Consider the following 27,133-nt stretch of genomic DNA (forward strand, 5'->3'; position numbering starts at 1 on the left):
GATATGCTTGGTTTTGGACAGGAGAGCACTGTGGAATCTAAATAAAGAGCTAAATGATTTTAGAGAAAGAGCACCGTCCATCTAGGAAGAGACCTACACACTATTAATCCTTTTGGCTGGGAATCATCCACTCGAGGACTGATGAAGTGGTTTTCTTCTGAGGTTACAGTTTAGGTTTGGTGGCTTATAGCTCACTATAAAGACAGCAAGCTTGGTCCAGTACACTTCACAGAGATATGGTCCATGTCATAAGACACTTGCAGCTGAAACAGACGGACAAGAGCAAAAGGAAGGTTCTCTCCCCCGGCTCAATTTTTAATATATTTCCCTGTAACACATCCCTATTTAATGTTGTCTTCTACTTTACACTGTTTGTATAGAATAAACTGTCCTGTCAAATCTGGGTGAAGTTTTTGAATTTTCCCAGCCTTCTTGTTTCCAAGTTCTCTTTTGTTAGGACTTTCTCACTCCCATCCCAGCCATCCTTAATCAGGTGGGCAAGACATGGAGCACCACAGGCCTTGCATCTGTCCCGACCAGACAGTTTCTTTAAAAACAGACTGTTCGCAAACAAACTCTTTGGCATGGATCCTCCCAGAGACCTGTGCACAACGAGGACTCCCCACATGCAAATCAACTCCTCCTGGCATGGAAGGTGGGTTCAGTCACCTGTACTGAATCATCTCTCTTCCTTTAGACCTTGCAAGGGTAGCCTCTGTACCCAGAATCTGTGTAGGGGGAGAACTGGTGACTGGAGGGCTTGGGACAAAACATAACCCTCCCCCTGACAAGCAGAAATGCTGTTTTATCTTTTCCATATGATCCCTTCTGGGGACCTCAGAAGCAGCAGTAGCCAGGGAGAGCTCCTGGTAGCCAGGAACATTAGGGGTAAACCAGTAGAGGCCAGAACCAATGCAAAAGCACATGGACTCCATGTGGATGGCCATGGTCTCCTCTAAGTTCCTCAAGATCTGTAAGGGAAAAAACTGCAGAGTTTCTTGGTGAACCATGGAAGGAGGGAAGTGATGCCCCATATTGTACAATGAGGATGTATTTATTTATTTGGGGATAGCGGGGGAAGATATTTTTTAAGTGATCTTCAGAGATCACATGGCCCTTAATAGTGCTGTTTTTTACCCAAAATGTAATGCCCGCTCAGAGTTTAAACTAAGATCGTATTGTACCTGCCAACAAAGATTGACCTGACCACCTTCTGCAGAATCCAAATGCAACCAGAAAAAGGTCATTCGCTGGTTTTGGATTCATAGGTGCCAGGGCCAGAAAGGACCATTTTGATCATCCAGTATAGCACAGGCAATCGAACATCCCCAAAGTAAGTTCCTAGAGCAAATATTTTAGAAAAACATCCAATCTTGATTTAAAAATTGCCAGTGATGAAGAATCCACTATGACCCTTGATAAGTTGTTCCAATGGTTAATTACCTTACTGTTAAAAATGTACCGTTATTTCCAGTCTGAATTTGTCTAGTTCAACTTCCAGCTACTGGCTCACATGATAGCTTTCTCTCCTACATTGACAAGCCCATTATTGACTATTGTTCCTCATGTTGGTACATAGAATCTGTGATCAAGTCACCCCTTAACTTTTTCTTTAAGATAAACAGATTGAGCTCCTCAAGTCTATCACTATAAGGCATCTTTTATAATTCTTCAATCATTCTCCTGGGTCTTCTCTGAAACCTCTCCAATTTATCAATGTCCCTCTTGAACTGTGGGCACCAGAACTGAACACAGTGCCAAATACAGAGAAGTAAAATAACCTACCTACTCCTACTTGAGATTCCCCTGTTTATGCTTCCTGAGGTCACACTAGCCCTTTTGGCCATAGTGTCACATATTCAGCTGATTATCCACCATGACCCTGAAATCTTTTTCAGAGTCCAGCTTCCCAGGAGTCCCCCATCCTGTAATATGACCTACATTTTTTGTTCCCAAATGTATACATTTACATTTACTGATATCAAAACACCATTTGCTTCTGCCAGCTTCTCAAGAGATCCATATCCCTCTCAATCAGTGACTGGTCCTCTATGTTATTTACTACTCCCCCAATTTTTGGGTCACATGACAAACTTTATCAGTGATTATGTTTTCTTCTGGATATTGATAAAAATGTTAAATAGTGTAGGGCTGATCCCTATTGGACCCCACTAGAAATGCACTTACTTGATGAGGAGTCCCTATTTATAATTACATTTTGAAAACTATCAACCAGCTTTTAATCCATTTACTGTGTGCCACATTAAAAAACTAGAACAATATAAAATTAATCAAAATGTTGTGCGATACAAAGTCAAATGCCTTACAGAATTCTAAGTACATTAAATCAACACTTGCCTTTATCAACCAAACTTGCAATCTCAGATTTCAGATTAGTTTGACAAGATGCATTTTCCATAAACCCATATTGACGGGCATTAATTATACTACCCTTCTTTAATTCTTAATTAATCGATTCCCATATTAGCTGCTCCATTATCCTGCCCAGGATCAATGTCAAACTGACACACCTATAATTACCAGGGTCTACCCTTTTTAAATACTGGCACAACATTAGCATTTTTCCAGTCTTCTGGAACTTCCCCAATGTCCAAGACTTATTGAAAATCAACATTAATGAACCAGCAAGCTCCTCAGTTAGCTAATTTAAAACCCTTGGATGCAAGTTATATGGAATTGCTGATTTTAAAATGTCTAAGTTTATTGGTTGCTGTTCAACATCTTCCTGAATGAAAAGAGTGTTACCATCATCATCATATGACTGCATCATCTATTTTTTCCCCCAAATAGAAAACAAATATTTATTGAACACTTTTGCCTTTTCTGCATTATTACTGATAATTCTACCATTTCCATCTAGCAATGGCCAATACTACTATGGGGATTCTTTTTGTTCCTGATATACTTTAAAAACTCTTCCTTATTGTCTTTTACTCTGCTGGCCATAGATTTCTCCTTGTGTCCTTTAGCACCCATTATGAATTTTCTACAATTCCTAGCTTGATTTATATTCATTACTATCAACTTCCCCTTTCTTTCATTTTTTTTAAATAGTTGCCTTCACTTCTTCTCTAAACAAAGCTGGTTTTCTAATACGGCCTTCTTCCTTTATTGGGGCTTTTTGAGCATCTAGTAAATAGTGCTCTTAATCAATTTCCAATTATTACACACATTTTTCTGCTCATATTCTTCTTCCCAGCTGATTTACTTCATAATTGTTTAATCCAGCTTTGTGAAATTGGCCCTTTTAAAGCATGAAGTTTTAGGGGAACATGTAATGACTATATTATATTGCTGAATGACTTAAAGGAATAACATTCAACAACTATTCACTCCCATTTATTCTATGTACCGTGCCCAGGGCTATAGTTTGTCTCCATAATCTCTGTTCTAAAAACACATGTTCAAGGTCATCATGGTGGAATGCTTCCCCACCTCCTTCATTACCCTTCCTTTCAGTTATAACAGCAGATGCAAACTGAGAAAAATTACAAAAGAAATGTATTCTTATGTCTAACATTAAACTTTATGGGCTAATATTTTACAAGTCAACTGGGGAACTTAAAAAGTGCCCAAATGTTTGCAATCTCTGAGAAAACCAAAAACACTCTATGGATACAGGAAAAATACATTATTTCAAAAAGTATTAACCAAGCAAGATCTCTAAACCTCACCTAAGCTTAACCCTACAGGGAGCCTTACCAAGAACACATCACAGAGTTAAATCACAATAGACATCTTCTGGGGCGAGGGTGGGTGGGGTGTCTTTTCAACCTTTCTAGAGTCTAATCTTGGAATGGAGCTTTACTTCTAGTACAGGTTTTTAGGTCATTCATATAGGTGGCATTGCTTCTAAGATGTAAAATATGTATCCTTTCCTTTGTGTCAGACACAGTCAAAATCACAAGGTAACAATTTCATATTATAAAATGGTACACCTTCCCTCCATTTTCAGTTCTAACTTGGGAACACCCTAACAGTGATCATTGCAAGGAATATTTATCCTAGTTATACGATAGATTTCAGCCTAGTCCTAGGCCAAATATTTTATACACTGCATTTATTTTTATGCCACCAGTGGGCCGTTCCCTAACTTTAACAGAAAATTAAAACAAACAAACCCTTTCTGCCTGAAAGTTATTTTCTTTAAACACATGATTTATACTTTAATTCCAGCTGTGGGGAAGAAAAAATTGGTCTCTTAGCAATTTAACCATTTTTCCTGCACTGATGAAAATACATAAATAATTTCATACCTCTTAGTAGTCAATTATGTATCATTTGTTCATGAATTTTAAGCAATTAAGAAATAAGACTTGAAGACCAAAATTTAATGGTGTAATAAGAATTAGCAAAGATAACAGGACTATTTGCTGAAGAAAAGTTAAATTTTAAAAAGTGGTTATTTCTAGACAAAAGTTAGAATAATTTTTAAATCTAGTTTTAAGTAGATTAAAAAAAAGACTAAGAAAATTTCAAGCTTAGATATACAAGCACCACTTTTGTGCCCCCTGGTGCTCCTGTTTTGCAGAGCAGATGATCTTATAAAGTCATTTTTGTTTGCTGAACACACAACTTCTACATTTGTGTCAACAGTGCTACTGTCCCATATAGACTGTCCCAAAGGCACATATATACACACTAGATTTTCTGGGTCTTTTTCTATTTTCAAAGAAGACTATGATAATCTGAATAATTATTTTCTTTACAAAAGAGTATTTTGTCATATTCTATACATGCCACAGGATTATATCTATGATACGTCATAAATATTTCACATATCACATTTATTTTAGTGTCACTAGTGGTATATATTACTATACCCTCAGCTCTCAAAAACTCACCTCATCATCATCCATTATATGCTGCTTTGCAAATTCATACATTTCCGTCTGAAGTGTGGTTATGTTATAATATCGAACTGCTTCCTATCAGAACAATAACAAAATTTTCAGATTATTTTTTAGGCCAATAAGACATTGTGAACATATTTCTGAATTTATCCCAAGGCATCAGATACCACCTGTGACTATTCTAGCAAAGTCAGTTCCAAACTCAGCACTATTCTGGGTTAATTTCAAGATTGCCCCATGTTTGCGAAAGGAAGATGGAAGTAACGAATGAACAAATACACTAAGCAGAATATCTAATACTTTCTGTGAATCCTTCAAATTGTGTCATCCTTTTGAATCTTCTTGACGTCTTAAAAATTAGCCAGTTTGAGACTAAATGAACGAGATCCCAAAGTAAGCAGCTATAGGGTCCGACCATACCTGGCCTGGTGTTCATGAAGATGCACAAAGTGAGTGGTTAGTGTGCTTGACGGAGCCCAGGCTTCCTTCCACACCATTCTATGGAGTTGGCCAGCCATGGAGAGAGACGCATGCTGACAGTGGCTCTGGAACTCTTTTTATAGTGGGCGTGCTGAAAGCCAGCTAATGAAGCTGCAAACCATGTGTGTTCAAAAGCAATGTGAAAAAGCGCAATTCCTGCTCATACCAAACGGGTGCAGCACAGCTCCGGGATTCTCAAGAATCATGAAATAGTGCTAGCTTTGTTCTGACAGCACCAGCAAACTTTTCACAGTGAAACCTGGGGGTGCTGCAACACCTGCCACTCCCCTAGTTCCGGCGCCTATGCATGCTGAGGTATGGTGCATTGCCCTCTACCCAGAGTGGTGGCTGAACATCACAATCTATCTTATAGTAAACAGTTGCTATGTTTGGTGGTATTACCACCATCTGCAATGTTTGTCCCATATAACTCTTTCGGGGAGAGTAACAGGAGAAAGGACTCCTTCTCTCTCACAACAGTGTCCAAAGCATAGCATACGGGCAAAATGCAGCCCCTGGCCAATGTAACCCACTGTAACTACCAGGGCCGCCCAGAGGGGGGGGGCAAGTGGGGCAATTTGCCCCGGGCACCAGGTCCTGCAGGAGCCCCCACAAGAATACAGTATTCTATAGTATTGCAACTTTTTTTTTTTAATGGAAGGGGCCCCTGAAATTGTTTTTCCCCAGGCCCCCTGAATCCTCTGGGCGGCCCTGGTAACTGCTAGGGGAGTGCAAAGCAGGCCAACTGTGGGATTTTCTGCTGGGCAACTCAAACAACAAGCAATTTTTAATATTTTTTGGAGGATCAAAGGATAAGCACAATGTAGTTGTATGCATTTAAAATAGTGCATAAACATACAGGTGCTGCAGGCTTTAGCTCCTGAAAGTAGTCAATGAATCATGGGCGGGCAAACTTTTTGGCCTGAGGGCCGCATCAGGTTTCGGAAATTGTATGGAGGGCCGGTTAGGGGAAGCTGTCTCCCCAAACAGCCAGGCATGGCATGGCCTGGCGCTCACCCCCAATCCCCTCCTGCTTCTTGCCCCCTGATGCCTCCCCACCCCCCGGGACTCCTGCCCCATCCACCCCCCCGTTCCCTTTCCCCGACTTCCCCCAGAACCCCCGCCCCTGACTGCCCCCCTCATCACCCCATACAACCACTCCTCTCATTCCTGACTGTCTCCCCGCCCAGGACCCCTGCCTCATCCAACCACCCCTTCTCCCTGTCCCCGGACCATCCACCCCGACTGTACCCCGCTGCCCCATTCAACCCCCCCTTCTTGACTGCCCTCTCGGGACCCCTGCCCCCATTCAATCCCCCTGTTCCCCACCCTCTGACCACCCTGACCCCTATCCACACCCCCACCCCCTGACCACCACCCCAAACTCCCCTGCCCTCTATCTAACCCCCCCGCTCCCCGCCTCCTTACTGCACTGCCTGGAACACTGGTGGCTGGCGGTGCTAGAGCCGCGCTGCCCAGAGCACCAGGACAGGCGCCCGGCTGGAGACATCCATGCCACCGTGCAGCACAGAGCACCGGGTCAGGCTGGGCTCTGAAGCTGCACTGCCCCAGAAGCTCGCAGCCCTGCCGCCCAGAGTGTTGCGCCAGCGGCAGGGCGAGCTGAGGCTGCGGGGGAGGAGGAACAGCAGAGTAGGGGCCAGGAGTGAGCCTCCCAGGGCAGGAGCTCAGGGGCTGGGCAGGAGGGTCTCCCGGGCCGGATGTGGCCCGCAGGCCATAGTTTGCCCATCTCTGCAATGAATCCTACAGTGTCAGAGTATGGGTGTTTGTGCTTCTTTCTCTGCATTCCACATCCCAAATGCATTTGCAGGTGGATAATTTCTTAGAAACTTTACATTTATGGCCATTACATAAGTCACTCCCTATGGATCTCGCAGCCATGTTGAAGTTCACTCTACTTTGAAAGGGGACTATATAAAAATGGCACCTTCTCACTCACCAGATCTGTTCCCTGTGTGAGCTCAGACTCATACCTACTGACTGTCAAGACAATGAGATTTTACTGCATTTTGCTCCTGTTAGCCCTGCAAAGCCAGCACAGTTCAGGGCTTGTCTTAACTACAAAGTTAAGTTGAAGAATAACTCTTGTGTTGCTCCAACTCATGCACACACAAAACCCTTAAACTCGAGTGGTCGTGCTTTTAACTTGAGTTTGTTGACCTGAGAGGGGATATAGGCTCAAAGTTCAAGTGAACACAACTTGTCAGCTGCTAACATGATCACTCTACAGTGTGGATACAGGCTAGTGTCATTTGAATGCCACTTGTCCTCCAATGCCTTCTCACAATTCTCCGCTACGTGCCCAGAAAGGACAGACAAATTCTCCTCCAATTCACAGAGCGGTTCAGGTTATTGCAGTACTAAGAATCACATGACATGCACCTACACATTTAAGTGCCACACACGAATGAGTGTGGTGCCAGTGTGGATACAGCAGCTTGAGTGTTGTTTCACAGTGTGGCTGCTCTCACTCCAGCTAGGCTAACCCAAATTAACTGTGCAATGAAGACAGACCCTAAGTGAGTGTGAGCCAGATTATATTCTGGACCATGCATCATCAACAGAAATGTTAACTGAATTCCAGTCAGTTACACATGTGCAAACCCACTGAAGCTGATGGGGTTGTGCACGTGTCACTAGTGACATTATTTTGCCTGTAGAACCATAATACTGGCAAGAAGGCACGAGAAAGAACCAAGTTAAAAAAGCATGAGTTTTTTTGGTTTTTTTTTACTTGTAAACTGGGAACATTGGATCTGGAAATCAAGCTGAGTCAGAGCCCCATTATACCATTTTTACAGAGTCACTTTTCAAAGTATAGCCGCACTTTATCTTGGTTCCTTGCTAAACTGATTTATAACATGGCTTGGCCGGCCGGTTTGGAAGAAAGCCACGTTAAAAGTTTTTTCAGAAGGCATTCTAGGTTAGATGGCTAAGTGTAATACAGCATAGGTATATCCCAGTCACCCTGGCTATGTAACTGCTTTCTCAAAAACCTTTTTAATGTGGTTGTTCCTGTCCACAGCAAGCAAATATGTTCTGAAATCATTTGTGGAAAATGGTGTAAATATGGTTATTAAACATAGCTACAGTCCATTGCTTACAGAACTTAGAAGAAAACAAAGCAGCTTTCATGACCTGGGTGTGATCTGTTGACAAGCAGTAAGTGACCAACAAGAGTCCCAATGCTATTCTGATGCCACTAAGATCTGGAGACTTCCAGACTTCAGTGACTGGTTAGGTAGCCCTCACAGGCAGATAAAATAAACAAGTGTAGATAAGGTGGTAAACAGGCATGTTTGATATCTCAGTGAATTAATGTGTGCATCAGCATGCTCCAGCAGAGAGGGAAGAATTGTAAAATCCCTTCCCTACACATGTAGGACAACACAATATACAGATATTTTTCACAACTCTCTGATTCTAGTAAGTGAATTGTGTTCTACACAAAAACCTCTAAACAATCCTTCTCTGCCATAACTTTCACTCTGTTGGATTCGGGGGTAATATTAGGAGACATCTTGCAAGCAATTTACCCACTCAACTTACTGGTCTGGGCTGGAAATCCTCCTCTGTGAGTCCCCATTTGTCTTTATGGTACTGATAATAGACCATGTTCTGTTTCATCACTTCATCTTTCTGGTCAAAGAGCATGTAGCTAGCAACACAAGGAGCTGCATTCTTCATGTCATTCACTGAATTAATAAAACAAACATAAGCCTTCAGAGAAGGTAAATGAGCAACAGCCCACATTTCCCTTTATTATCCAAACTCAGGAAATTCAGGTGACGACAGGCACAGTATTCCTCCTAAATTCTTCCCTCCTAACTGTATAAAAATAAATAACCCCCCAGAAAGGACATACTTAAAAAACAAAATCAAAAAAATCTCCATCCTGGCCTACTCTGAAAAGCTTGGACAGAACATTACCTGGCTACAACTTTGCTCAAGTAACAGGATGAATGATGTGTACCACTCAGAGGTTATTTCACGAGATGACAATATGCAAGGCATGCTCCAAAGAGCCCACTTCTTAACTGTGGAGATTGTTTGAAAGACCTGCAATTCTCTCACCATAAAAATGCAAGAGATAATCTTATATCAAAAGTCTACCATTGACACACACAAAAAACGAAAAAAAAAAAAAAACAAAACCCATAACCAAAAACTCTTCCCTGCATTCCAACAACCAGGGCAGTATTGGCCCAATTTGGTTATCTTCCCCCATTTTGTAGCATTTTTTATGGTAAAACTGAGTTAAGTGGGTGAGGGAAAAGCAAACACAGAGGTGTTTAATAAAAATGGATAATAAAATGGCACACACAAGAGGCAGAAAAGACCCCAACTCAAGCCTGAATTTTACCCTCTGATAGGAGTCAGCAGGAGCTAGGCATGCATCCAAAGGCAAAATTTGGCTCTTAAAATGCAGGTCTATACCTAAAAAGAGACTGTAAAATTCTCAGTGATCTTCTTATCAAATGTGTTCCTTCTAACTGCCAGCCCTTCAACCTCAATGTGGTCTTAGAAAGTCAAGCCGGACTCTTTCATTTTGTCATCGGGTGTGTACTCACATACAGCTAAGGAATGGATTAATATGGGCTTGAGAAGCCAAGTATACTACCTGGTTGCACCGGAGGATGGGCCTGGTTTAATTAAAGATGAAGCTCAGCTGGGGCAGGGGTGGTCACGGTGACTATAAAGAGAGGAAGCACGTCTTAGAAGGAGACTGTAGTCCTTTTCTTGGTGTTAGAGAATGGAGAGATCAGCAAGGTCACAGATGAAGATCAACGGAAGAGTTGGCCCAGCACATCCTCTCCTGAGTAGCAAAGTCTAGCAAGAGGCCAGGAAGGTACAGAGCAGCCATCGGGCTGGCACAAGCTCTGGTGAAGAGGCCTGATAATAAGGCAGAATCTGGACTTTCACAGAGCCCTGCAAGGTGTCCCACTGAGGAGCAAAGGGGGATGGAAAGTCACACCTGAAGAGGGCAGAAGTTGGTTTAAGTTGGTACTCTTAGCTTGGGAATTTTGTTGGGGGATTCTGGGGTGGGAGAAAAAGAGTCCTGGCCCTGAGAGAAGGGTAAACCTGGAGAAGCCTGCTGACCGGCTATGGCAGGAAGAAGTCCAATGAGGCAGCAGCAAGGAATCTGATAGAGCAGACCTTGGTTGCGGGTTACAGGGTCTCTGAAATGAAACTCAGTGTAGTGGGAGGGCCTGGGTTCCTTTACCAGCTTCTGGGAAGGGTAATGAGAGGCCCCTGATAATCCCAAGTGAAGGGTGGTGAGGACTACAGGGGCCCATTGGGGGCAAAGCCCTTTTGCGAGGATGCTGGACTTTTTCCATTGGACTTTGTTATTCTGGAAATGGTGGAACTAAAGAATAACCTGGCCGGAGGGCTATCAAAAGAAGAGGCAGACTACTACAAGGCCAGAGTGGCTGTCGGCAATAAGCGCTAGAGGAGGTGTCTGCTGTGCCATGTCCAGCCATGAGTGGGTGCACAGTAAGTCAACCCTTCTACACCTTTTCACATATCCACAGCAATAAAAGTTCAGTTGGTCAAATTAGGCTTTTGTTACACTTCCCTTCAGAGGGCTGCAAAGGTGTAATTGATTGGAAATTAGTAAACAATTATTTTCTGAACAAGGAACAGAACCTAGCTCTGTCTCTCAGCTATATTGTCTCTGCAGAAATTTAAAAAGGTTTAGGGAAAAAAGCAGGGAAAATTCTTCTAGTCACTGCAGTCAGTAGATGTGATTCTGAATCCATGCAAGGAGCAGATCTGCTGAGAAAGCAGGGACAATGTTTACAAAGTCACTTTTAAGAGTACAACTGCACTTTAATAATTGAGGGGTATTCAAAGAGCCAGCCAAAGACAAATGAAAAAATATCCATCATAGAAAGTGTGCAAGGAAGCTTTCATACACAATTACAGCCATATCAGCCGTTCCCATACCAAGTACACCCTATGAATACCTCATTTGCCCAAACCCCTTCATAAGAACTATCATTCCTGAGAGAGTTGCAATAATAGGTTCCCTCTTTATGCATGTCCCCAGTTCTAGTCAGATGAATGAGGTCCTACTATGAAAAGAAACACATGTATGAAACAGTTTGCAGTCCTTTGTGATGGAAAAAAATACTACTTGAAAATTAATTTTCAATGGTTTGCATTATATTTGATGCACTGCCTCTAGGTCATAATTTCTCTTCTTCCTAGCTGAAATAGTTGGATGTCCTTATATAACAAAAAAGCTCTCTTGTCTTGGTAAAACCGCACATTTCTCTAACTAAAAAGGCTGTGCAAGCTAGTTTGGGACTGAAGGCTTGTCTGCACTGGGGTTTTTGCACCTGTATAACTACAATAATCTAGCTGTACCAAGGCAAATGCCTAGTGTACATGTGCTGCACCTGTGTAAAAAATAGCCTGCACTGATGCAGTTTAACCCAGAATGCATCGATTCCAGCCACTGTACATCAGATAAACATGTCTACAATAGGGGGCGAGGAAAGAAAGGATAGTTAAGTGGTTGGAACAATGGCTTGATTACTCAGGAGACTCAAGTTCAACTTCTGCTTCCCCACACACTGCCTAGATTATCTTGGGAAAGTTGCTTGGTGTCTCTGTGACTCAGTTCCTCATCTGTAAAATAAGGATAACACTATTTCCCCACCTCACAGGAGTATTGAGAATAAATACATTAATGATTGTGAGGTGCTTACACACTACAGTAATGGGGGCCATATAAGTATCTAAGATAGATTGATGCAGAAGTCCCCAGTGGAGACAAGTGCTGAGAAGGACCAGTAGATTGTACCAACAGGAGACAAAGAAATGCAGCAGAATGTGACAAATAAAATCACGCTTATTCTGTAATTGTCTAAGATGCAAGTCTTCATTTCTCTAATAGAAACCTGATTAGAGACCATTAACAGCCAAGCACCTCCTACAACTTCTGTCACTCCAGTGGCAGTTGAGAGGGGCTCAGCACTTGGCAGGATCATGCCATAAAATGCTTTTTTCCCATATCACTTTCATAGGGGGGGCTATTCACATCTCCTCACATATGTTTGTCTCCCATAGATATCAACAGCACTTACACATGTCCAGGTAGAAAGGAGACTAAACGTCTCAGACTTTTAGGTCCAAAATAGATTAATTGTAATTTCAAGATGCTATAAATAAAATATTCTAAATCATTGTCACTAGAGGTGAAGGGCACTGAAGGAGGCTTGCCAGCACCATCCCAAGCTTATTTAAAAAACAACAACACACTACTTACATTTATAATAGGCAAACTGTAAGTAATGGTACATGGTTGCCACAAACTTCTCCACAACAAAGCCTCCTATGACCGGCGTCAGGTTGATTTCACACTGCAGTTTGCATTCAAGGACTTCAATGTAGTGATCTACAGGAAAACAGAGATAGAACTGGATAGAACACAGCTAGCTGTTTCAGAAGTACTCCTGCAGCCAGCTCCTCTATACACTATGGCTCCATACTGCTCCCCTGGGTCCTAGGCACCAAGGTCCTCATGTTCACAGATCCTTAGCCCTCACAATTCCAGCTGAAGTCAATAAGAAGTGTTAATGAGCAGCACTTCTGGAAATCAGGCCCCAGTGACTTCAGACCAAAAGTTTCAGTCTCAGTAAATAGCTATGTTATGTTTTACAGACACCTAAAGGCAGCCTGTGTTGACACATTTTATATACAGTGATATTTCTATCTATTAAATGATTGAAATGGAGTACTGCTGTATTTCTACCTGTGACCTTAATAGAGATTTTTTTTTAAGTAGTTGATACCTTTGCAGTCTTATTTAATTGCCTTTCTCCAGTATTTGGTCTCAATAAAAGAGATGCAAATATGACAACTTATTCATAGACTGTCTTTCATCCTATAAGATCCTAAATTCAAGTTCACAAACTCATTTACAAACCACCGAACAGCTCAAAACAGGCTAGAACCAGAAGTAATAAATAATTTTGAGATATACTTCTTACAAGCCTTTTAAAGGATCTCAAAGTCCTGAACATTAATAACTCTTTAACACTCAACACCCAGGTAAAGCAGATATTGGCGCTTCAGTTACTTTGTCAACAAAATGGAACTGACAGGTAATGCACTGAGTCATCAACAGAGACAGTAAAAGATCAAGAACTCAGCCCCTCCGTTCCTTTTCTCTATCTATTAAGCCCTCTTTCCTTCCAGAAGTGAAGACTACTGTATCCATTGAAAATGCAGGGTGAACATGGGAAGGCAGAATATAATTACCCACATCAGAAATTGATTAGAACATCAGGGCTTATCACTCCTTCTTTCACAAAAGATATGGAATCTCTGAACGCAGCAATTAGCAATTTGGTGGTATGTCTTATCTAAATGACATGAGGCAATCAGCAAAAGTGTTTCCGGGACTGATATCTGTATACAAGTATTATCCATAATTCAGGATCCCCAAATATAAAAGTGTTACTCATAAAATTAGGAACCCATCTCCCCATACTTGCAGTCAATTATAATTCAATTTAAAAAAAGTTATCTTGACTGGTGGTGCTGAGACATTTCAGGATACAAGGTCAAGCTAGCCATCCTTTTGGCAATTTAGAAATTCTGCTGCATTTCTAGTGCTGTGTTACCAGACACCTACCTTTGAAAAGAAGTCTCTCTGCAACCCCTTTACTGAGATTCATATAGCTCTGGGGATGGTATTTATTGTCATTGTTACTGAGGAGCAAGGGAAACTTACACATGCCATTTTGATAACACAAAAACTGTGGCTTTTCTAATTATATCCTTTGCGATGCAGGCATTTCAATTTTTTTAAATTCCTCCTCAAACAACAGTGCATATCTCTACTGCAGAGCATGCAACAGATATTCACAATACAGACTGGAGAGGAGAAATTTGCCAGGTCAAATGTTGAGGCTGTGATGCTGTCTAGCAGGTTGCCAGCTCAAATCAGAGCCAAAGGCCAATTCACTTCTGTTAGCTGAGTTGAAAGGGAATGTTAATGGCATTGTCTTCACTTATCAATAAACCGGTTGATGCATTACATTATGTATGTCCCTGTAATTAAATAACCCCAGATTAAAGTGTGTGTATATTCAGGTATTAGAACTTCATGAATGCTAATGAACGATAGACACTTATATTGTTTCACTTATCTATCCCTATTATAATGTAATGGCAGGCAACCGCATTATTATATCACGGTATGGCTTTGTCTACACTTAAAACTTTTGTCAATCAGGGGTGGGAAAAATACACTCCCCTGACCAACATAAATTTCACTGACAAAAGTGCTGGTGTGGACAGGGCTAATGGTTAGCACTTTTGGTTAGCAGAGGCTCTCCTGCCAACATAGCTAATGCCGCTCATGGGGTTTAATTAAAGAGCGGCTACACGGGAGACCTTACAGTGGCATAGCTTTCGGTACAGCTGTGCTGCTGTCAGGCCTGTAGTATAGACATAGCCTAATTACTTGTGAATGCCGGGAAATAGAATGCTGACTTGAACACAATGACCCTTGCTTTGAATAATGGAAATTCACAGGCTCAATCTGCAATTGCTACTCATCAAAACCCACTTGGGTGAAGACACTGTTCAGATAGTCTTCTGTGAAGAGGATCTATAAATAGTGGTTTGAGGGAATGATACTGTATATCTGGACTGATGGATTCTGACAGGGTGGAATACTGAGTGACTGGAGAGATACCCAAAGTTATTCTGAGTAACCCTGAGAGACATATAGAAAATTAGCAGATCACTACATCTCTGCTATCACTTTGAACTTACAAACTTGGATTCACCTATTAATGTATTTTATCTGCTTTAACCTCTCAATAACTCTAATTTCTTTTCCATAGCTAATAATTCTTTAGTTAGTTTACTAGAGAAATTGGCTGTCAGTGTTGTCTTTGGTGTGAGATCCTGAGTATCCATTGACCTGAGGTAAGTAACCAACCCGCTGAGGTTGGAAATAAAATCACCTCACTGTAGGTTATTTCAACACAAAGTCTAGTTTGCCTGGGTGGTAAAGGGGATCTCTGTGACTCCATGGTAAAACTAATATAGTGATCCATAAGTGCACATTTGTTACTGGCTTGGTAAAATCTAATTATAGAATATATCACCAGTTTGGGTTGTCTGCCCTCTTTCCTGACAGTCTGACCTGAGAATGGCACTCTGAGTTGTAAGCCATACCAGACAGTGTGACAGAAGCTCAATAGCAAATAAAGTTACTGGTGAGAAATGGGTCTGGATTAATACTGCTAATGAGACGGAGAAATTCTTACCATTTCCTAGAAGGCTACTCAGATATACAGAAACACCAACACATTTCACTTTAATAGTCTTCTCTATATGAACACCCTCCATTATGGCTTTCCTATAGTACTTATGTTTTCCAAGGACAAGATAGCTATTGATAAGGCCAACTATAACTCTTCTTTAACATGGGCCCCAATCTGGCATTGAAGAGGCATCATGCAGGTCACCATGCAGAACGAGGAGCATGAAAAGCACACACCAACAACACTCATTTAGAAACTAAAATACGTATTCAAGACTCCTTGTCCTAGAGCAGGGGTGGACAAACTTTGGCCCACGGGCCAGATCTTGCCAGCCAGCTCCCACTGGGGAGCGGGGTCTGGGGCTTGTCACGCTCTAGTGCACCAACTGGGGAGCAGGGTCAGGGGTGCTCCACACGGCTCTTAGGAGCAGCGGCATGGCTCCCCTCTGGCTCGTACATGTAGGAGCAGCCAGGGGGCTCCAATCCACATGCTGCCCCTGCCTCAAGTGCCGCCCCCAAAGCTCCCATTGGCTGGGAACCACAGACAAGGGGAGCTTCAGGGGAGATGTCTGTGGACGGGGCAGCGTGCAGGGCCACCTGGCCACACCTCTGGGTAGGAGCTGGAGAAGGGACATGCCGCTGCTTCCGGGAGCCGCTTGAGGTAAGTGTAGCCCAGAGGCTGCAACTCTGAGCCTCCCCCCACACCCCAACTCCCTGCCCTAGCCCTGGTCCCCTCCCGCCCTCCAAATCCTTGATCCCAGCCCGGAGCACTCTCCTGCACTCCAAACCCCTGATCCGCAGTCCCACCCCAGAGCCCACACCCCACCCTGGAGCCCCCTCCCGCATCCTGAACTCCTTATTTCTGGCCCCACCCCAGAGTCTGCACCTCATTTCTGGCCCCAGCCAGAGCCCTCACCCCCTCCCACACCCCAACCCCAATTTTGTGAGTATTCATGGCTTGCCATACAATTTCTATTCCCAGATGTGGCCCTTGGGCCAAAAAGTTTGCCCACCCCTGTTCTAGAGCTAAGGTGCTGCCGAACACCAACCTGCTATTGAAAGATAAAAATCTTTAAAATCTTTGATCTCCCGGGAACCTTCACAGGCTGCAAGGCAGTCATCATAGGCTTTGAAGAAATCAGGAAGTGCAAGCTCCATATCGGAGATGGAGGTCCTCCAGTTATCCCCATTGTATGCCCTCACAGCCCTGACAAAGAGAGTCTGAAAAACAAACAGAAGTGAGAAGTAGCAGTTTTTAAATCTGTGGAAAAAGTAGTGGCTCTATGGGCTCCAGTGAATAAAAATAAAATGTTTAATTACGGGGATTCAAATACAATGAATGCCATTTATTTCTCAATCTTAATACAACCTCATTTATTCAAGTAACACGTGGGAATAAGTAAGTAAATTTAGATAATCAAGAGAGATTTCAAGGTATTTATTAGAGAGAGTGGGGGACATGATCCTATTTCAGAAAGCTGATAGATAAGTTTGTGGAAGAGAGATTTCAGTGTGACCCTCAGCCACAATCAAATTTTAAAAATATATTTTTTCAACAAGGTCCAAATGACATAATGAGAGTTCTAGGAGATGTCTACACTGCAAAGAAAAACCTGCATCACTGTGTCTCAGAGCCCAGGTCAACTGACTCCTACTTCCAGGGCTCAGGCTTCAGGGCTAAAAACATCAGTATGGAGTTCCTACTTGGGCTGGAACTTGGACTCTGAAACCTGGCAAGGGGGGGAGGGTCTTGGAGCCCCAGCTTCAGCCCATGCGGGACCATCTACACTGATGTTTTTAGCCCCGCAACCCAGGCCCAAATCAATTGACCTGGGCTCTGAGACTCGGTGCTGTGGGTTTTCTTTGCAGCATAGATGTATTTCCTAGTTGTTTTAGGCCCTGATCCTGCACTTATACACCTGAATAACTTTGCATACTTGCCTAGTCCTGTTGAGTTCACTACTTGCATGCACAAAATTAAATGGCTGTTACATTCTTAACAGGATCTGGCCCTCAGCTTGGACACTATTATATAAAGGCTGCTTTGACTTCATGGTTTACTATAAACTAGCTGGATGACATACCTACAGGCATAAAGTTCCAGGTCAAAGGAGTAAGCTTTCAAATCGGTGTGCTAGTGCTATAGCTACATTTACTGTAATGAGGCGAGGGTAGAAGAGAGTGAGCTTGAGATGAGTTATAAGAAGGGATTTGACAGAGGAGAAAGAAGATTGTTGGCAGATGGAAAAAAAAGGGGACTGCCCCAGGCACAAAGGATAATGTAACAGGATGTGAGAAACAGAAAGTAGCAAACAGGTGACTGGGAAGATGAGAAGGAATGGGATGGAAAATAGGGATAGAGTTCAGAGCAAGATTATAAGAAGAATGAGAACCTTGAATCTAATGCATTGAGAGAGAAAGTCAATGGGGGTATTCAAGGAGAGCAGACTGCAGGTAGAGAACTTACCTCATATGGCTTTGTCTCCAAGTCTTTAATATACTCCTCGGCATCAGGCATGCTCTTGTAATAAGCCATATTCCTCTGCATCATCTCGTCATTTGGGTGCTTCAGCAGAAACGTATGAGCTGCTGCAATGGCTTTTGGAAAGTTATTAGCCTAAACAGGGAGAATACACTTAACTTTAAAAAAGCAGCTTTTCCATTATCTGATTTTTGCCAGCAAACTTTCCTTCCATCTCATTGTACACATTTATTTCCACTTTATAGAATCAATGAATGACCTCTGAAGACTTTTCACTACAGCAAGTTCATATAACTGTCTGGCTACGAGAACCAGAGGGTAGATTTAGTGGTGAACATCGAACGAAAAGATTTATTTATTTAAAGAAAAAGAACTGAATTCAACTCTGAAATAAGCAGAATAAAACACACATTAAACATTTTCTTTGCAGGTCTGAAGAGGAATCGTCCCCAATGTTCTTTTTCAACAAAACTATGTGGTGTGGAGTTACACTATTAAATTTAAAAAAGTGATTGATTCCTGGCATAAACTGCAGGAAAAAAAAAGTGTATTTACCATGAATTCACACTCTAAGTGTTACAAGGCACTAGGACATACTATATTGCTCAATTACAATAAATCACTCCACTGTTTGACTGCCTAAAAGCCACGTACTGCAGATCGTTAGATTTCTGGATGCCATTTTGTAATTCAAGTACTGTATTACATTTGCTCTGGTGTCTTACTTTTTATTTCTTAACCCACTGATAATCTGCTCCACAGTCTACTGTACAAGACCCAGAAAAAAACAAAACCCACTGTTTGAGAGCTAAGGGCTTTACAATCTAAAAAAACTGCAGTAACGTGCTACATTTTGGGACATGAATAATTTTATCAGACACCCACTATGCAGAGAACAAAAGATAGTGGTGGGAAAGGAGGGCAATTAGTGAGGTCACAGCTCCAGTGGGTCTGTTCTGCTACTCAAAAGCATTCCTAAGCATCAGCAGAGTAAAATTGACATGATCCTGGTTAGTTTTACTGCTACCTACACAGTTCTGAACTGTTCATTTTGTCTTAATGTTTACCACCTATTGTTACAAATAGCAGGTATGATTATTATAAATCAAAGAGACCAGTAATTTTTATTTTTTTTCCTTCCCAATTCATATAATGGTCAATGCACAACATTTACAGTTTCCTTTGCCCAATCCTGCACCACTTTTGTGCATAAATGGCTGATGAATTGGGCTGTCTGCCAGCTTCCTCTGCTGTTTATGTAATCATTCACACAGCAACAGGGGACAAATATATATATATATAAAAACACCTGGGAAAATGCTGTTATAAAACCACAACAATTGGGTAGTGGACAGATAGGCCAATACGCTACCTGGTCATTTATTTAATTGACCTGATTTCAAACTGACATTGTCTCTTTGAGCCACATTAGAGATATTTAGTAAAGTATGCATTTGGTACCCAGAACTATTTACATGCCAACTTAGCTGGAGGGGGAGGGAGCAGCAGGGGGGAGGGGAAGGGAACCATCTGACATTTCTGGAAGTGCTAAATCATTTTCTCCCCATGCTATGATAAGCTAAGATTCTGGCCAACACAATCCAGTGTGCTCTTCACAATGTCTGAAGTAGCTTATGCAAAGATACTTATGAACAAAAAACCCAAAACAAACATGCACAAACCCCCAACATTTTGCTTATAGAAGGAAAAATTTCATTCCCACTGGCTAAATCAAGAGGAGAAAGGGCACAAAATTGCCAATCCCACCCTTAAGTATAGTTTGGCTGCTGTGAAGCTATAACTGTCAAGGAGCTGTAATGTTGCCAATAGCATTTACTGGCCTTCTCCACATATTATATGTGTAATCAGGCCAGACATAGCAAAGACCAAGAATAAATGCAGCTGCACTTTCGTCAGCTGTCCAGTTCTGCTTCCTGTCTTGTGCTTTACTCTTCAAACCTGTTTGCTGGTTTGGCTGATATTTATTTCTCTTTTGCTTAGTCCATGATTTATTTGTAATCTCTGTGTGTTACATTAAAAAAAAAAGAGTTGTATACATATTGAAGAAAGTAAACTCAGCAGAAATGAGAAAGACAAACCTGACCTTCAAAGAAGCAAATGCAGGAATAAGAATATCTGCTCCCAGGATCTGAGACGTGGCAAAGTTTTTCTTCTACACTCACATGAGTAAATACTAAGTCACTTGAAAAATTTCATCCAAAGTTTCCCCTGACAGTGGTGTTATCGAGAAAATAAATGACAAACATTCCTTCCTTAACAAAACCCATCAGCCAAGAAACGGTTTGTGGGGCCTGCAGTGATTTATAGCTGCACGATACCTAGAATGCAGAAGCCACGTAAACTCTTAAATTTGATGACTGAATCAAATTGCAAATTATAATATATTCTGCAAATGATCTCATATACTTATGCTGTTGCTTGAGTTAAGGCACTGTTGTGTTCGCTAGTAATTTACTGAATACTTTACGCATAAACATTTTATGTATCCGGCATGCTTGCTACCGTGATCATAAGTACTTTGTAAAGACTGCATGCTCTGTAAAGGGAACAGATGGTGGGGATGGGAGGATAAATTAGGGCTGGTATGGTCAGGTATATATTGGTTTGGGAATTAGGAGAGTGAATATGAGTTGAGGGTAGAGTTACTGCCCATTCATTTTTAAAGAGATGTGTTTGGTACCTCATGTCCTGCAACTTGTATCTAATACGGAGTTACTTATCTACATGGGAATTTTTGTTTGTTTGTATTAGGTGTGAATTTAAATCAACCTAGTTATGTCGAAATAACTCTCCACCCCCGTGTGAACACTCTTATTCTGGCATAAGTGTTTTGTTTTTTTCCAGTTTATTTCATGACAACTGGGAAGATTTCTGGTTTAGGTTATGTTACTTCACAAGGGGTTTAGCTTATACTAGAAGAAGCCACTCTTATAATGGAATAAGAGTGTGCACACAGGGTGTTATGTTGGTGTAAATGGTAGAAATTTCCCATGCAGCAGAAGCCTAAAAAGCACTTTATCAGATAAAGAATATGCTTTCAAGCAGCAACCACCAAAAAAAAATAAAATCATATCATGTAATACAAGTGACCCTGCTGAATAAAACATTACAGGGTGATGTCTCTGAAAAATAAGTTCCTCTTCTTTTTTATATTGTTGTCCTGTTTCCTTGAAATAGGAAATGTGAAATGGCTGCATCTTGCCCAGCACAGGGCAGAATGAGAGCGTCCTGGCTCTCGCTGTATTCAGCCAAGAGAATGAGAGCTTGGAAAGCCATTCCCCCTGCCCTGCCTTGGGCCTGCTGTGCTGCCTAGCTTGGGTTGAGGAGCGGCGGGGACAGGGATGCCCAAGGGGGTAAGGGAAATAAAAAATTCTCCATGAAAAAATAAAATTCTGTGAGGAACATGAATTCTGTGCAAATTCTGCATTGTGCAGTGGTGCAGAATTCCAGCAGGAGTAAGGCAGTTGGTGAGAGAAGGGCTGAGTGGTGTAATTCAGGCAAGTAGGTGGGATGATTTTTGGGAAGAGTGAGAAAATATGGGGTTGTGATCAGAGCTGCATTATATTATAGGGGCATGAGATGGGAGCATATGGGAGGAGTGGGCTACAGGATCTGGGGGTGAGATGGCACAGGGAAGTCAGAGTGGGGGCAAGGGGTGGGATGGCCTAGGGGAGCCAGTGGAGAGAGAACATGTAGGTGAGACAGTGAAAAATGGAGCAGGATAACCTGTGGGCAGGGGCAGCTCCAGGCCCCAGCACGCCAAGCGCGTGCTTGGGGCAGCATGCCACGGGGGGCGCTCTGCCGGGTGCCGGGAGGGCGGCAGGCAGCCAGTCTTCGGTGGTATGCCTGCGGAGGGTCCGCTGGTCCCGCGGGGCCGGTGGACCATGGGACCAGCGGACCCTCCGCAGGCACGCCTGCGGGAGGTCCACCGGAGCCGCGGGACCGGCGACCGGCAGAGCGCCCCCCCGCGGCATGCCGCCGCGCTTGGGGCGGCGAAATGTCTAGAGCCGCCCATGCCTGTGGGAGAAGAGAACTGTGGGGACTGGGTGGGATAATCTGAAATGGGGAGGGGGGGAATGTATGAGAGAGTAGACTAGGTTATTTGAAGTTCAGTTGGCCTGGGGGAGGCAGTGCAAATTGGAGTGGGATGGCCCGGGTGAAGGCAGCGAAGAATAAGATAATGCAATAGACTGTAGGATGGGATGTCCTGGCAAAGGTAGTTGGCTGAGGTTGGGGTGTAATTGGTAGGATAGTGGGTACACATCTTAGGCATGGGGTGTACAAGAATCCAGTAGTAGGATATATGAGGGGAGATAATGGGCAGGGGATGCACTATTACCTTGAAGAAGGTGATTGGGTGAGGGGGACAGGCAATAGGGAGGAAGCAACCCAAGTATAAGGAGAGGTGTGTGGGGGTGTGCATGCAGGGGCACACTGAAGTGTGCGCTGAGGTGGTTGGACATCCTGGGAGAGGGAACATATGGGGGGCAGGTGCAGTATTACACTGAAATACAGAGTGGAGTACATGAGATAGGAAATGGCCAGGGAGGGATGTGAGTGCAAGCAGACAGTGTGTGTGTGGAGGAGGGTGTAAAAGACATTACACTGCAAAATGAGACTATGGTATAGGGAAAGGGGAGGTAGCGGGGTGCAGGGCCAGGAAGCACTGGGGTGTATGACAAGGTGGGGGAGGCAATGGGCACAAAGTAGGGTGGGGTAGAGGCAGTGGAGACACTAGTGATCGGGTGGTGAGTGCATGACAGCAGCGAGCATGGTGGGTGTATTGTGGCAGTATGATAAGGTGGTGAGTAGCACTAAAAATACAGGGCCGGCTCTACGGTTTTCGCCACCCCAATCAGCGCGCCGAATTGCCGCCGCAGGTGTGGGGGCGGGCAGTCCATGCGCCCTTAGGGTGGCAGGCGCATTTCCGCGGCAGCAATTTGGTGGCAGCTTCTATGTTTAGCCGCCGTGGACAGCTAAACATAGAAGCTGCCGTCGAATTGCTGCCACCACGGAAACGCACCTGCCGCCCTAAGGGCGCACGGACTGCCCCCGCCGTCAGCGGCGGCAATTCTGCGCGCTGCTTGGGGGCAAAACAACAGGGACTGCCGCCCCTTGCAGAATGCTGCCCCAAGCACCAGCTTGGAATGCTGGTGCCTGGAGCCGGCCCTGTAAAAATATGATGGAGCAGTGGTCATGGGGGTTAGTGGGTCTGTGAGGGGTACGGGGCAGTGGAGGCACCATGGGTGAAATGGGCACTCAGGTGGGGGCACAGTATGTGTGATGGGGCAGAGTGGGCAGTAAGTATGTTGGGACACTGGCTGTGTAATGGGGCAGTGAGGGGCAGAGAGAACACTGGAGTGTCATGGGGCAGCAGGTGTGGGGGCAAGGAGGGGCCATGGAGGTGCAATGGGGATGGTGGGTGTATGATAGGGCAGTGGGCACTATGGGTGCACAGGGATGTAATGGGGGCAGAAAGTGTGTGGGGCATTGTGTGTATGCTGGGGCATTGATTGGCAGTGGGTCGCTGGGTTTATACTAGGGCAATGGGACACTGGGTATATGACAGGGCAGTGGGGCACTATGGAGTATGGTAAGGCAGTATTACACTGGGGAGCAGTGGGGCACTGGGTGTATGATAGGGCAGTGGGGCACTGGGTGTATGACAGGGCAGTGGGGCACTGCAGGGCAGTGGGTGTATGACAGGGCAGTGGGCACTATGGGGCATGGTAAGGCAGTGGGGCACTGGGTGTATGGCAGGGCAGGGGGCACTATGCGGTATGCTAAGGCAGTGGGACACTGGGGGGCAGTGGGGCATAGGGAATATGACAGGGCAGTGGGCACTATGTGGTTTGGTAAGGCAGTGGGGCACTGGATGTATGACAGGGCAGTGGGCACGGTAAGGCAGTGAGGCACTGGGTGTATGACAGGGCAGTGGGGCACTGGGTATATGACAGGGCAGTGGGCACGGTAAGGCAGTGGGGCACTGGGTGTATGACAGGGCAGTGGGCACTATGGGGTATGGTAAGGCAGTTGGCACTGTGGGGGTACGGTAAGGCAGTGGAGCACTGGGTGTATGACAGGGCAGTGGGGGGGATATGGTAAGGCAGTGGGGCACTGGGTGTATGATAGGACAGTTGGCACTATGGGGAGATATGGTAAGACAGTGGGGCACTGGGACACTGGGTGTATGACAGGGCAGTGGGGAACTGGGGAGGATATGGTAAGGCAGTGGGGCACTGGGTGTATGACAGGGCAGTGGGCACTATGGGGTACGGTAAGGCAGTGGAGCACTGGGGGGGCAGTGGGTGTATGACAGGGCAGTGGGCACTATGGGGTACGGTAAGGCAGTGGAACACTGAGGGGGCAGTGGGGCACTGGGTGTATGACAGGGCAGTGGGGGGGCAGTGGGGCACTGGGTGTATGACAGGGCAGTGGGGGGGCAGTGGGGGGGCAGTGGGGCACTGGGTTTATGACAGGGCAGTTGGCACTATGGGGGTACGGTAAGGCAGTGGGGCACTGGGTGTATGATAAGGCCAGGGCCGGCTCCAGGCCCCAGCATGCCAAGTGCGTGCTTGGGGCGGCATGCCGCGGGGGGCGCTCTGCCAGTCGCCGGGAGGGCGGCAGGCGGCTCCGGTGGACCTCCCGCGCAGGCGTGCCTGCGGATGCTCCACTGGAGCTGCGGGACCAGCGGACCCTCCGCAGGCACATCTGCGGGAGGTCCACCGGAGCCACGGGACTGGCGACCGCCAGAGCGACCCCCGCGGCGTGCCGCCGTGCTTGGGGCGGCGAAATTGCTAGAGCCGCCCCTGGACAGGGCAGTGGGGCGCTGGGGGGGGGATATGTAAGGCAGTGGGGCACTGGGTGTATGACAGGGCAGTGGGGCGCCGGGGGGGGGGATATGTAAGGCAGCGGGGCACTGGGTGTATGACAGGGCAGTGGGGCGCCGGGGGGGGGGGGGGGATATGTAAGGCAGTGGGGCACTGGGTGTATGACAGGGCAGTGGGGCCCTGGGGGGGATATGTAAGGCAGTGGGGCACTGGGTGTATGACAGGGCAGTGGGGCGCTGGGGGGGGATATGTAAGGCAGCGGGGCCCAGGGTGTATGAAACGGCAGTGGGGCGCTGGGGGGGGGGGATATGTAAGGCAGTGGGGCCCGGGGTGTATGACAGGGCCGTGGGGCGCCGGGGGGGGGATATGTAAGGCAGTGGGGCACTGGGTGTATGACAGGGCAGTGGGGCGCTGGGGGGGGGGATATGTAAGGCAGTGGGGCACTGGGTGTATGACAGGGCAAAGGGGCGCGGGGGGGGGGATATGTAAGGCAGTGGGGCACTGGGTGTATGACAGGGCAGTGGGGCGCTGGGGGGGATATGTAAGGCAGTGGGGCACTGGGTGTATGACAGGGCAGTGGGGCGCTGGGGGGGATATGTAAGGCAGTGGGGCACTGGGTGTATGACAGGGCAGTGGGGCGCTGGGGGGGATATGTAAGGCAGTGGGGCGCTGGGTGTATGACAGGGCAGTGGGGCGCTGGGGGGGATATGTAAGGCAGCGGGGCACTGGGTGTATGACAGGGCAGTGGGGCGCTGGGGGGGGATATGTAAGGCAGCGGGGCACTGGGTGTATGACAGGGCAGTGGGGCGCTGGGGGGGATATGTAAGGCAGTGGGGCGCTGGGGGAGCCGCGGGGCGGCCTCACCTTGTAGTAGGCGTACTGCAGGAACTTGTAGGGCTCTCGCCTCTGGAACTCGTCGAGCACCTCGCGGCTGGGCTGGGACTGGCGGAAGGCGGGCAGCCCCTGCTTGCAGCGCTTGAGGCACTGCGCCCGCTGCAGCACGTCCGCGAAGAGGCGCAGCTCCGGGAAGCCGGCGAAGCGGGCCGGGGAGCCGCGCGGCGGCGGCGGCAGGCGGGCAGCGCTGCAGTTGAGGTGGCAGAAGGCCTCGCTGTCCCGCAGCAGGCGGTGCAGCCGCATGCTCACCTCCAGGTAGCTGACGCTCTCGGGCCAGTTCTCGCTGCTGTACTGGTCCAGGCCGTAGCGATAGGCGGACTCCAGCGGCATCAGCTCGTCCCGGGGGAAGCTCTTGAAGCTGTAGCGCTCGTACTGCGCCCGCGCCCCGGCCAGCGCCAGCAGCAGCAGCAGCCCCAGCCCCATAGCTCCCGGCCGCTCGCAGCCCATCCTGCCCGCCGCCAGCGCTGCTCCCGGCCCCGGCCCCGCGGGACAGCTACCAGCCCGGCGGAAGCACGACGAGCGGGCGAGGCGGCCCTAGGGAAAATGGACAATGGGCCTGCCGCCCCCTTTGCACGGGGGGAGGGGAGACGGGCCCCAAGCCGGCATGCAGCAGGGGCGGGGAAAGAAGCACTGCGCCTGCCCGCCCAGCACATGAGGTGTCAGAGCCAAATATAAGAAGGGAGGGGAACTGTCAGGCAGCCTCACTGCTGCGCCTACACGCCAAGAGACACCCCAGGCAGTGCCAGGTTTACAGTGGCTCCATGGAGCCCGGCCTATGCTCAGAAGGGGCCCTGGCCTGCTCCACTTGCACTGTGCCCTGAGACCCTGCTGGCTCCCCGCCCACTTGCTCCTCTCAGCCTGGCCCACACCCCCCTGCTCCTCTCTGCCCCCCTGGCTGGACCCCAGTGAACCTCTCGCTCTGGGCAGTCTCTGCTTCCTACCAACTGGGGGGGCAACACCTGCTGTCTCCTCAGAGCTGAGCTGCCTGGGACTGGTGCAGAAGCCTGGCCAGTCTCAGCCACGTGGGAGCCGGGGGTCTGGGCTTGGGGGCGGGGGGGCGCGATGGCTGGGCCTCTCCAGGCAATTGCATCTTCAGGGAGCCTGGCCCAGGCAGATCCTAGCCTGTCTGACTGGGCCACTCCCAATGGGCTGGATCAATTGACCCTGGGACCAGCACTGGCTGTGCTACTGGCTCAAACCTGCAGACACAGTTGTGGCTGTCAGGCAGGGCATGGGGGAATGG

General features: G+C 46.2%; 1 protein-coding gene across 2 annotated transcripts in view; it reads right to left on the reverse strand.

Annotated features, from left to right (window-relative positions):
• LOC123364573 (cartilage associated protein) overlaps positions 1–26,469 on the reverse strand; it is a 46,490-nt gene extending 20,021 nt beyond the window's left edge. The window contains exons 1-7 of one of the 2 annotated variants that reach the window (XM_045006806.1): positions 25,861–26,469; positions 18,131–18,280; positions 16,713–16,884; positions 12,649–12,777; positions 8,922–9,067; positions 4,866–4,949; positions 638–728 (exon numbers count right to left, since the gene is read on the reverse strand). In XM_045006806.1, coding sequence (XP_044862741.1) covers positions 666–728; positions 4,866–4,949; positions 8,922–9,067; positions 12,649–12,777; positions 16,713–16,884; positions 18,131–18,280; positions 25,861–26,337 — 1,221 coding nt within the window. In that variant the 5' untranslated portion in view covers positions 26,338–26,469 and the 3' untranslated portion in view covers positions 638–665. Of the gene's footprint in view, positions 1–637; positions 729–4,865; positions 4,950–8,921; positions 9,068–12,648; positions 12,778–16,712; positions 16,885–18,130; positions 18,281–25,860 lie in introns of those variants that run through there. The other variant, XM_045006807.1, reaches the window with a different exon arrangement.
• Positions 26,470–27,133: the final 664 nt, after the last annotated feature.

This window comes from Mauremys mutica, chromosome 2 (genome assembly GCF_020497125.1).
Source record: "Mauremys mutica isolate MM-2020 ecotype Southern chromosome 2, ASM2049712v1, whole genome shotgun sequence".
NCBI lineage: Eukaryota > Metazoa > Chordata > Testudines > Geoemydidae > Mauremys > Mauremys mutica.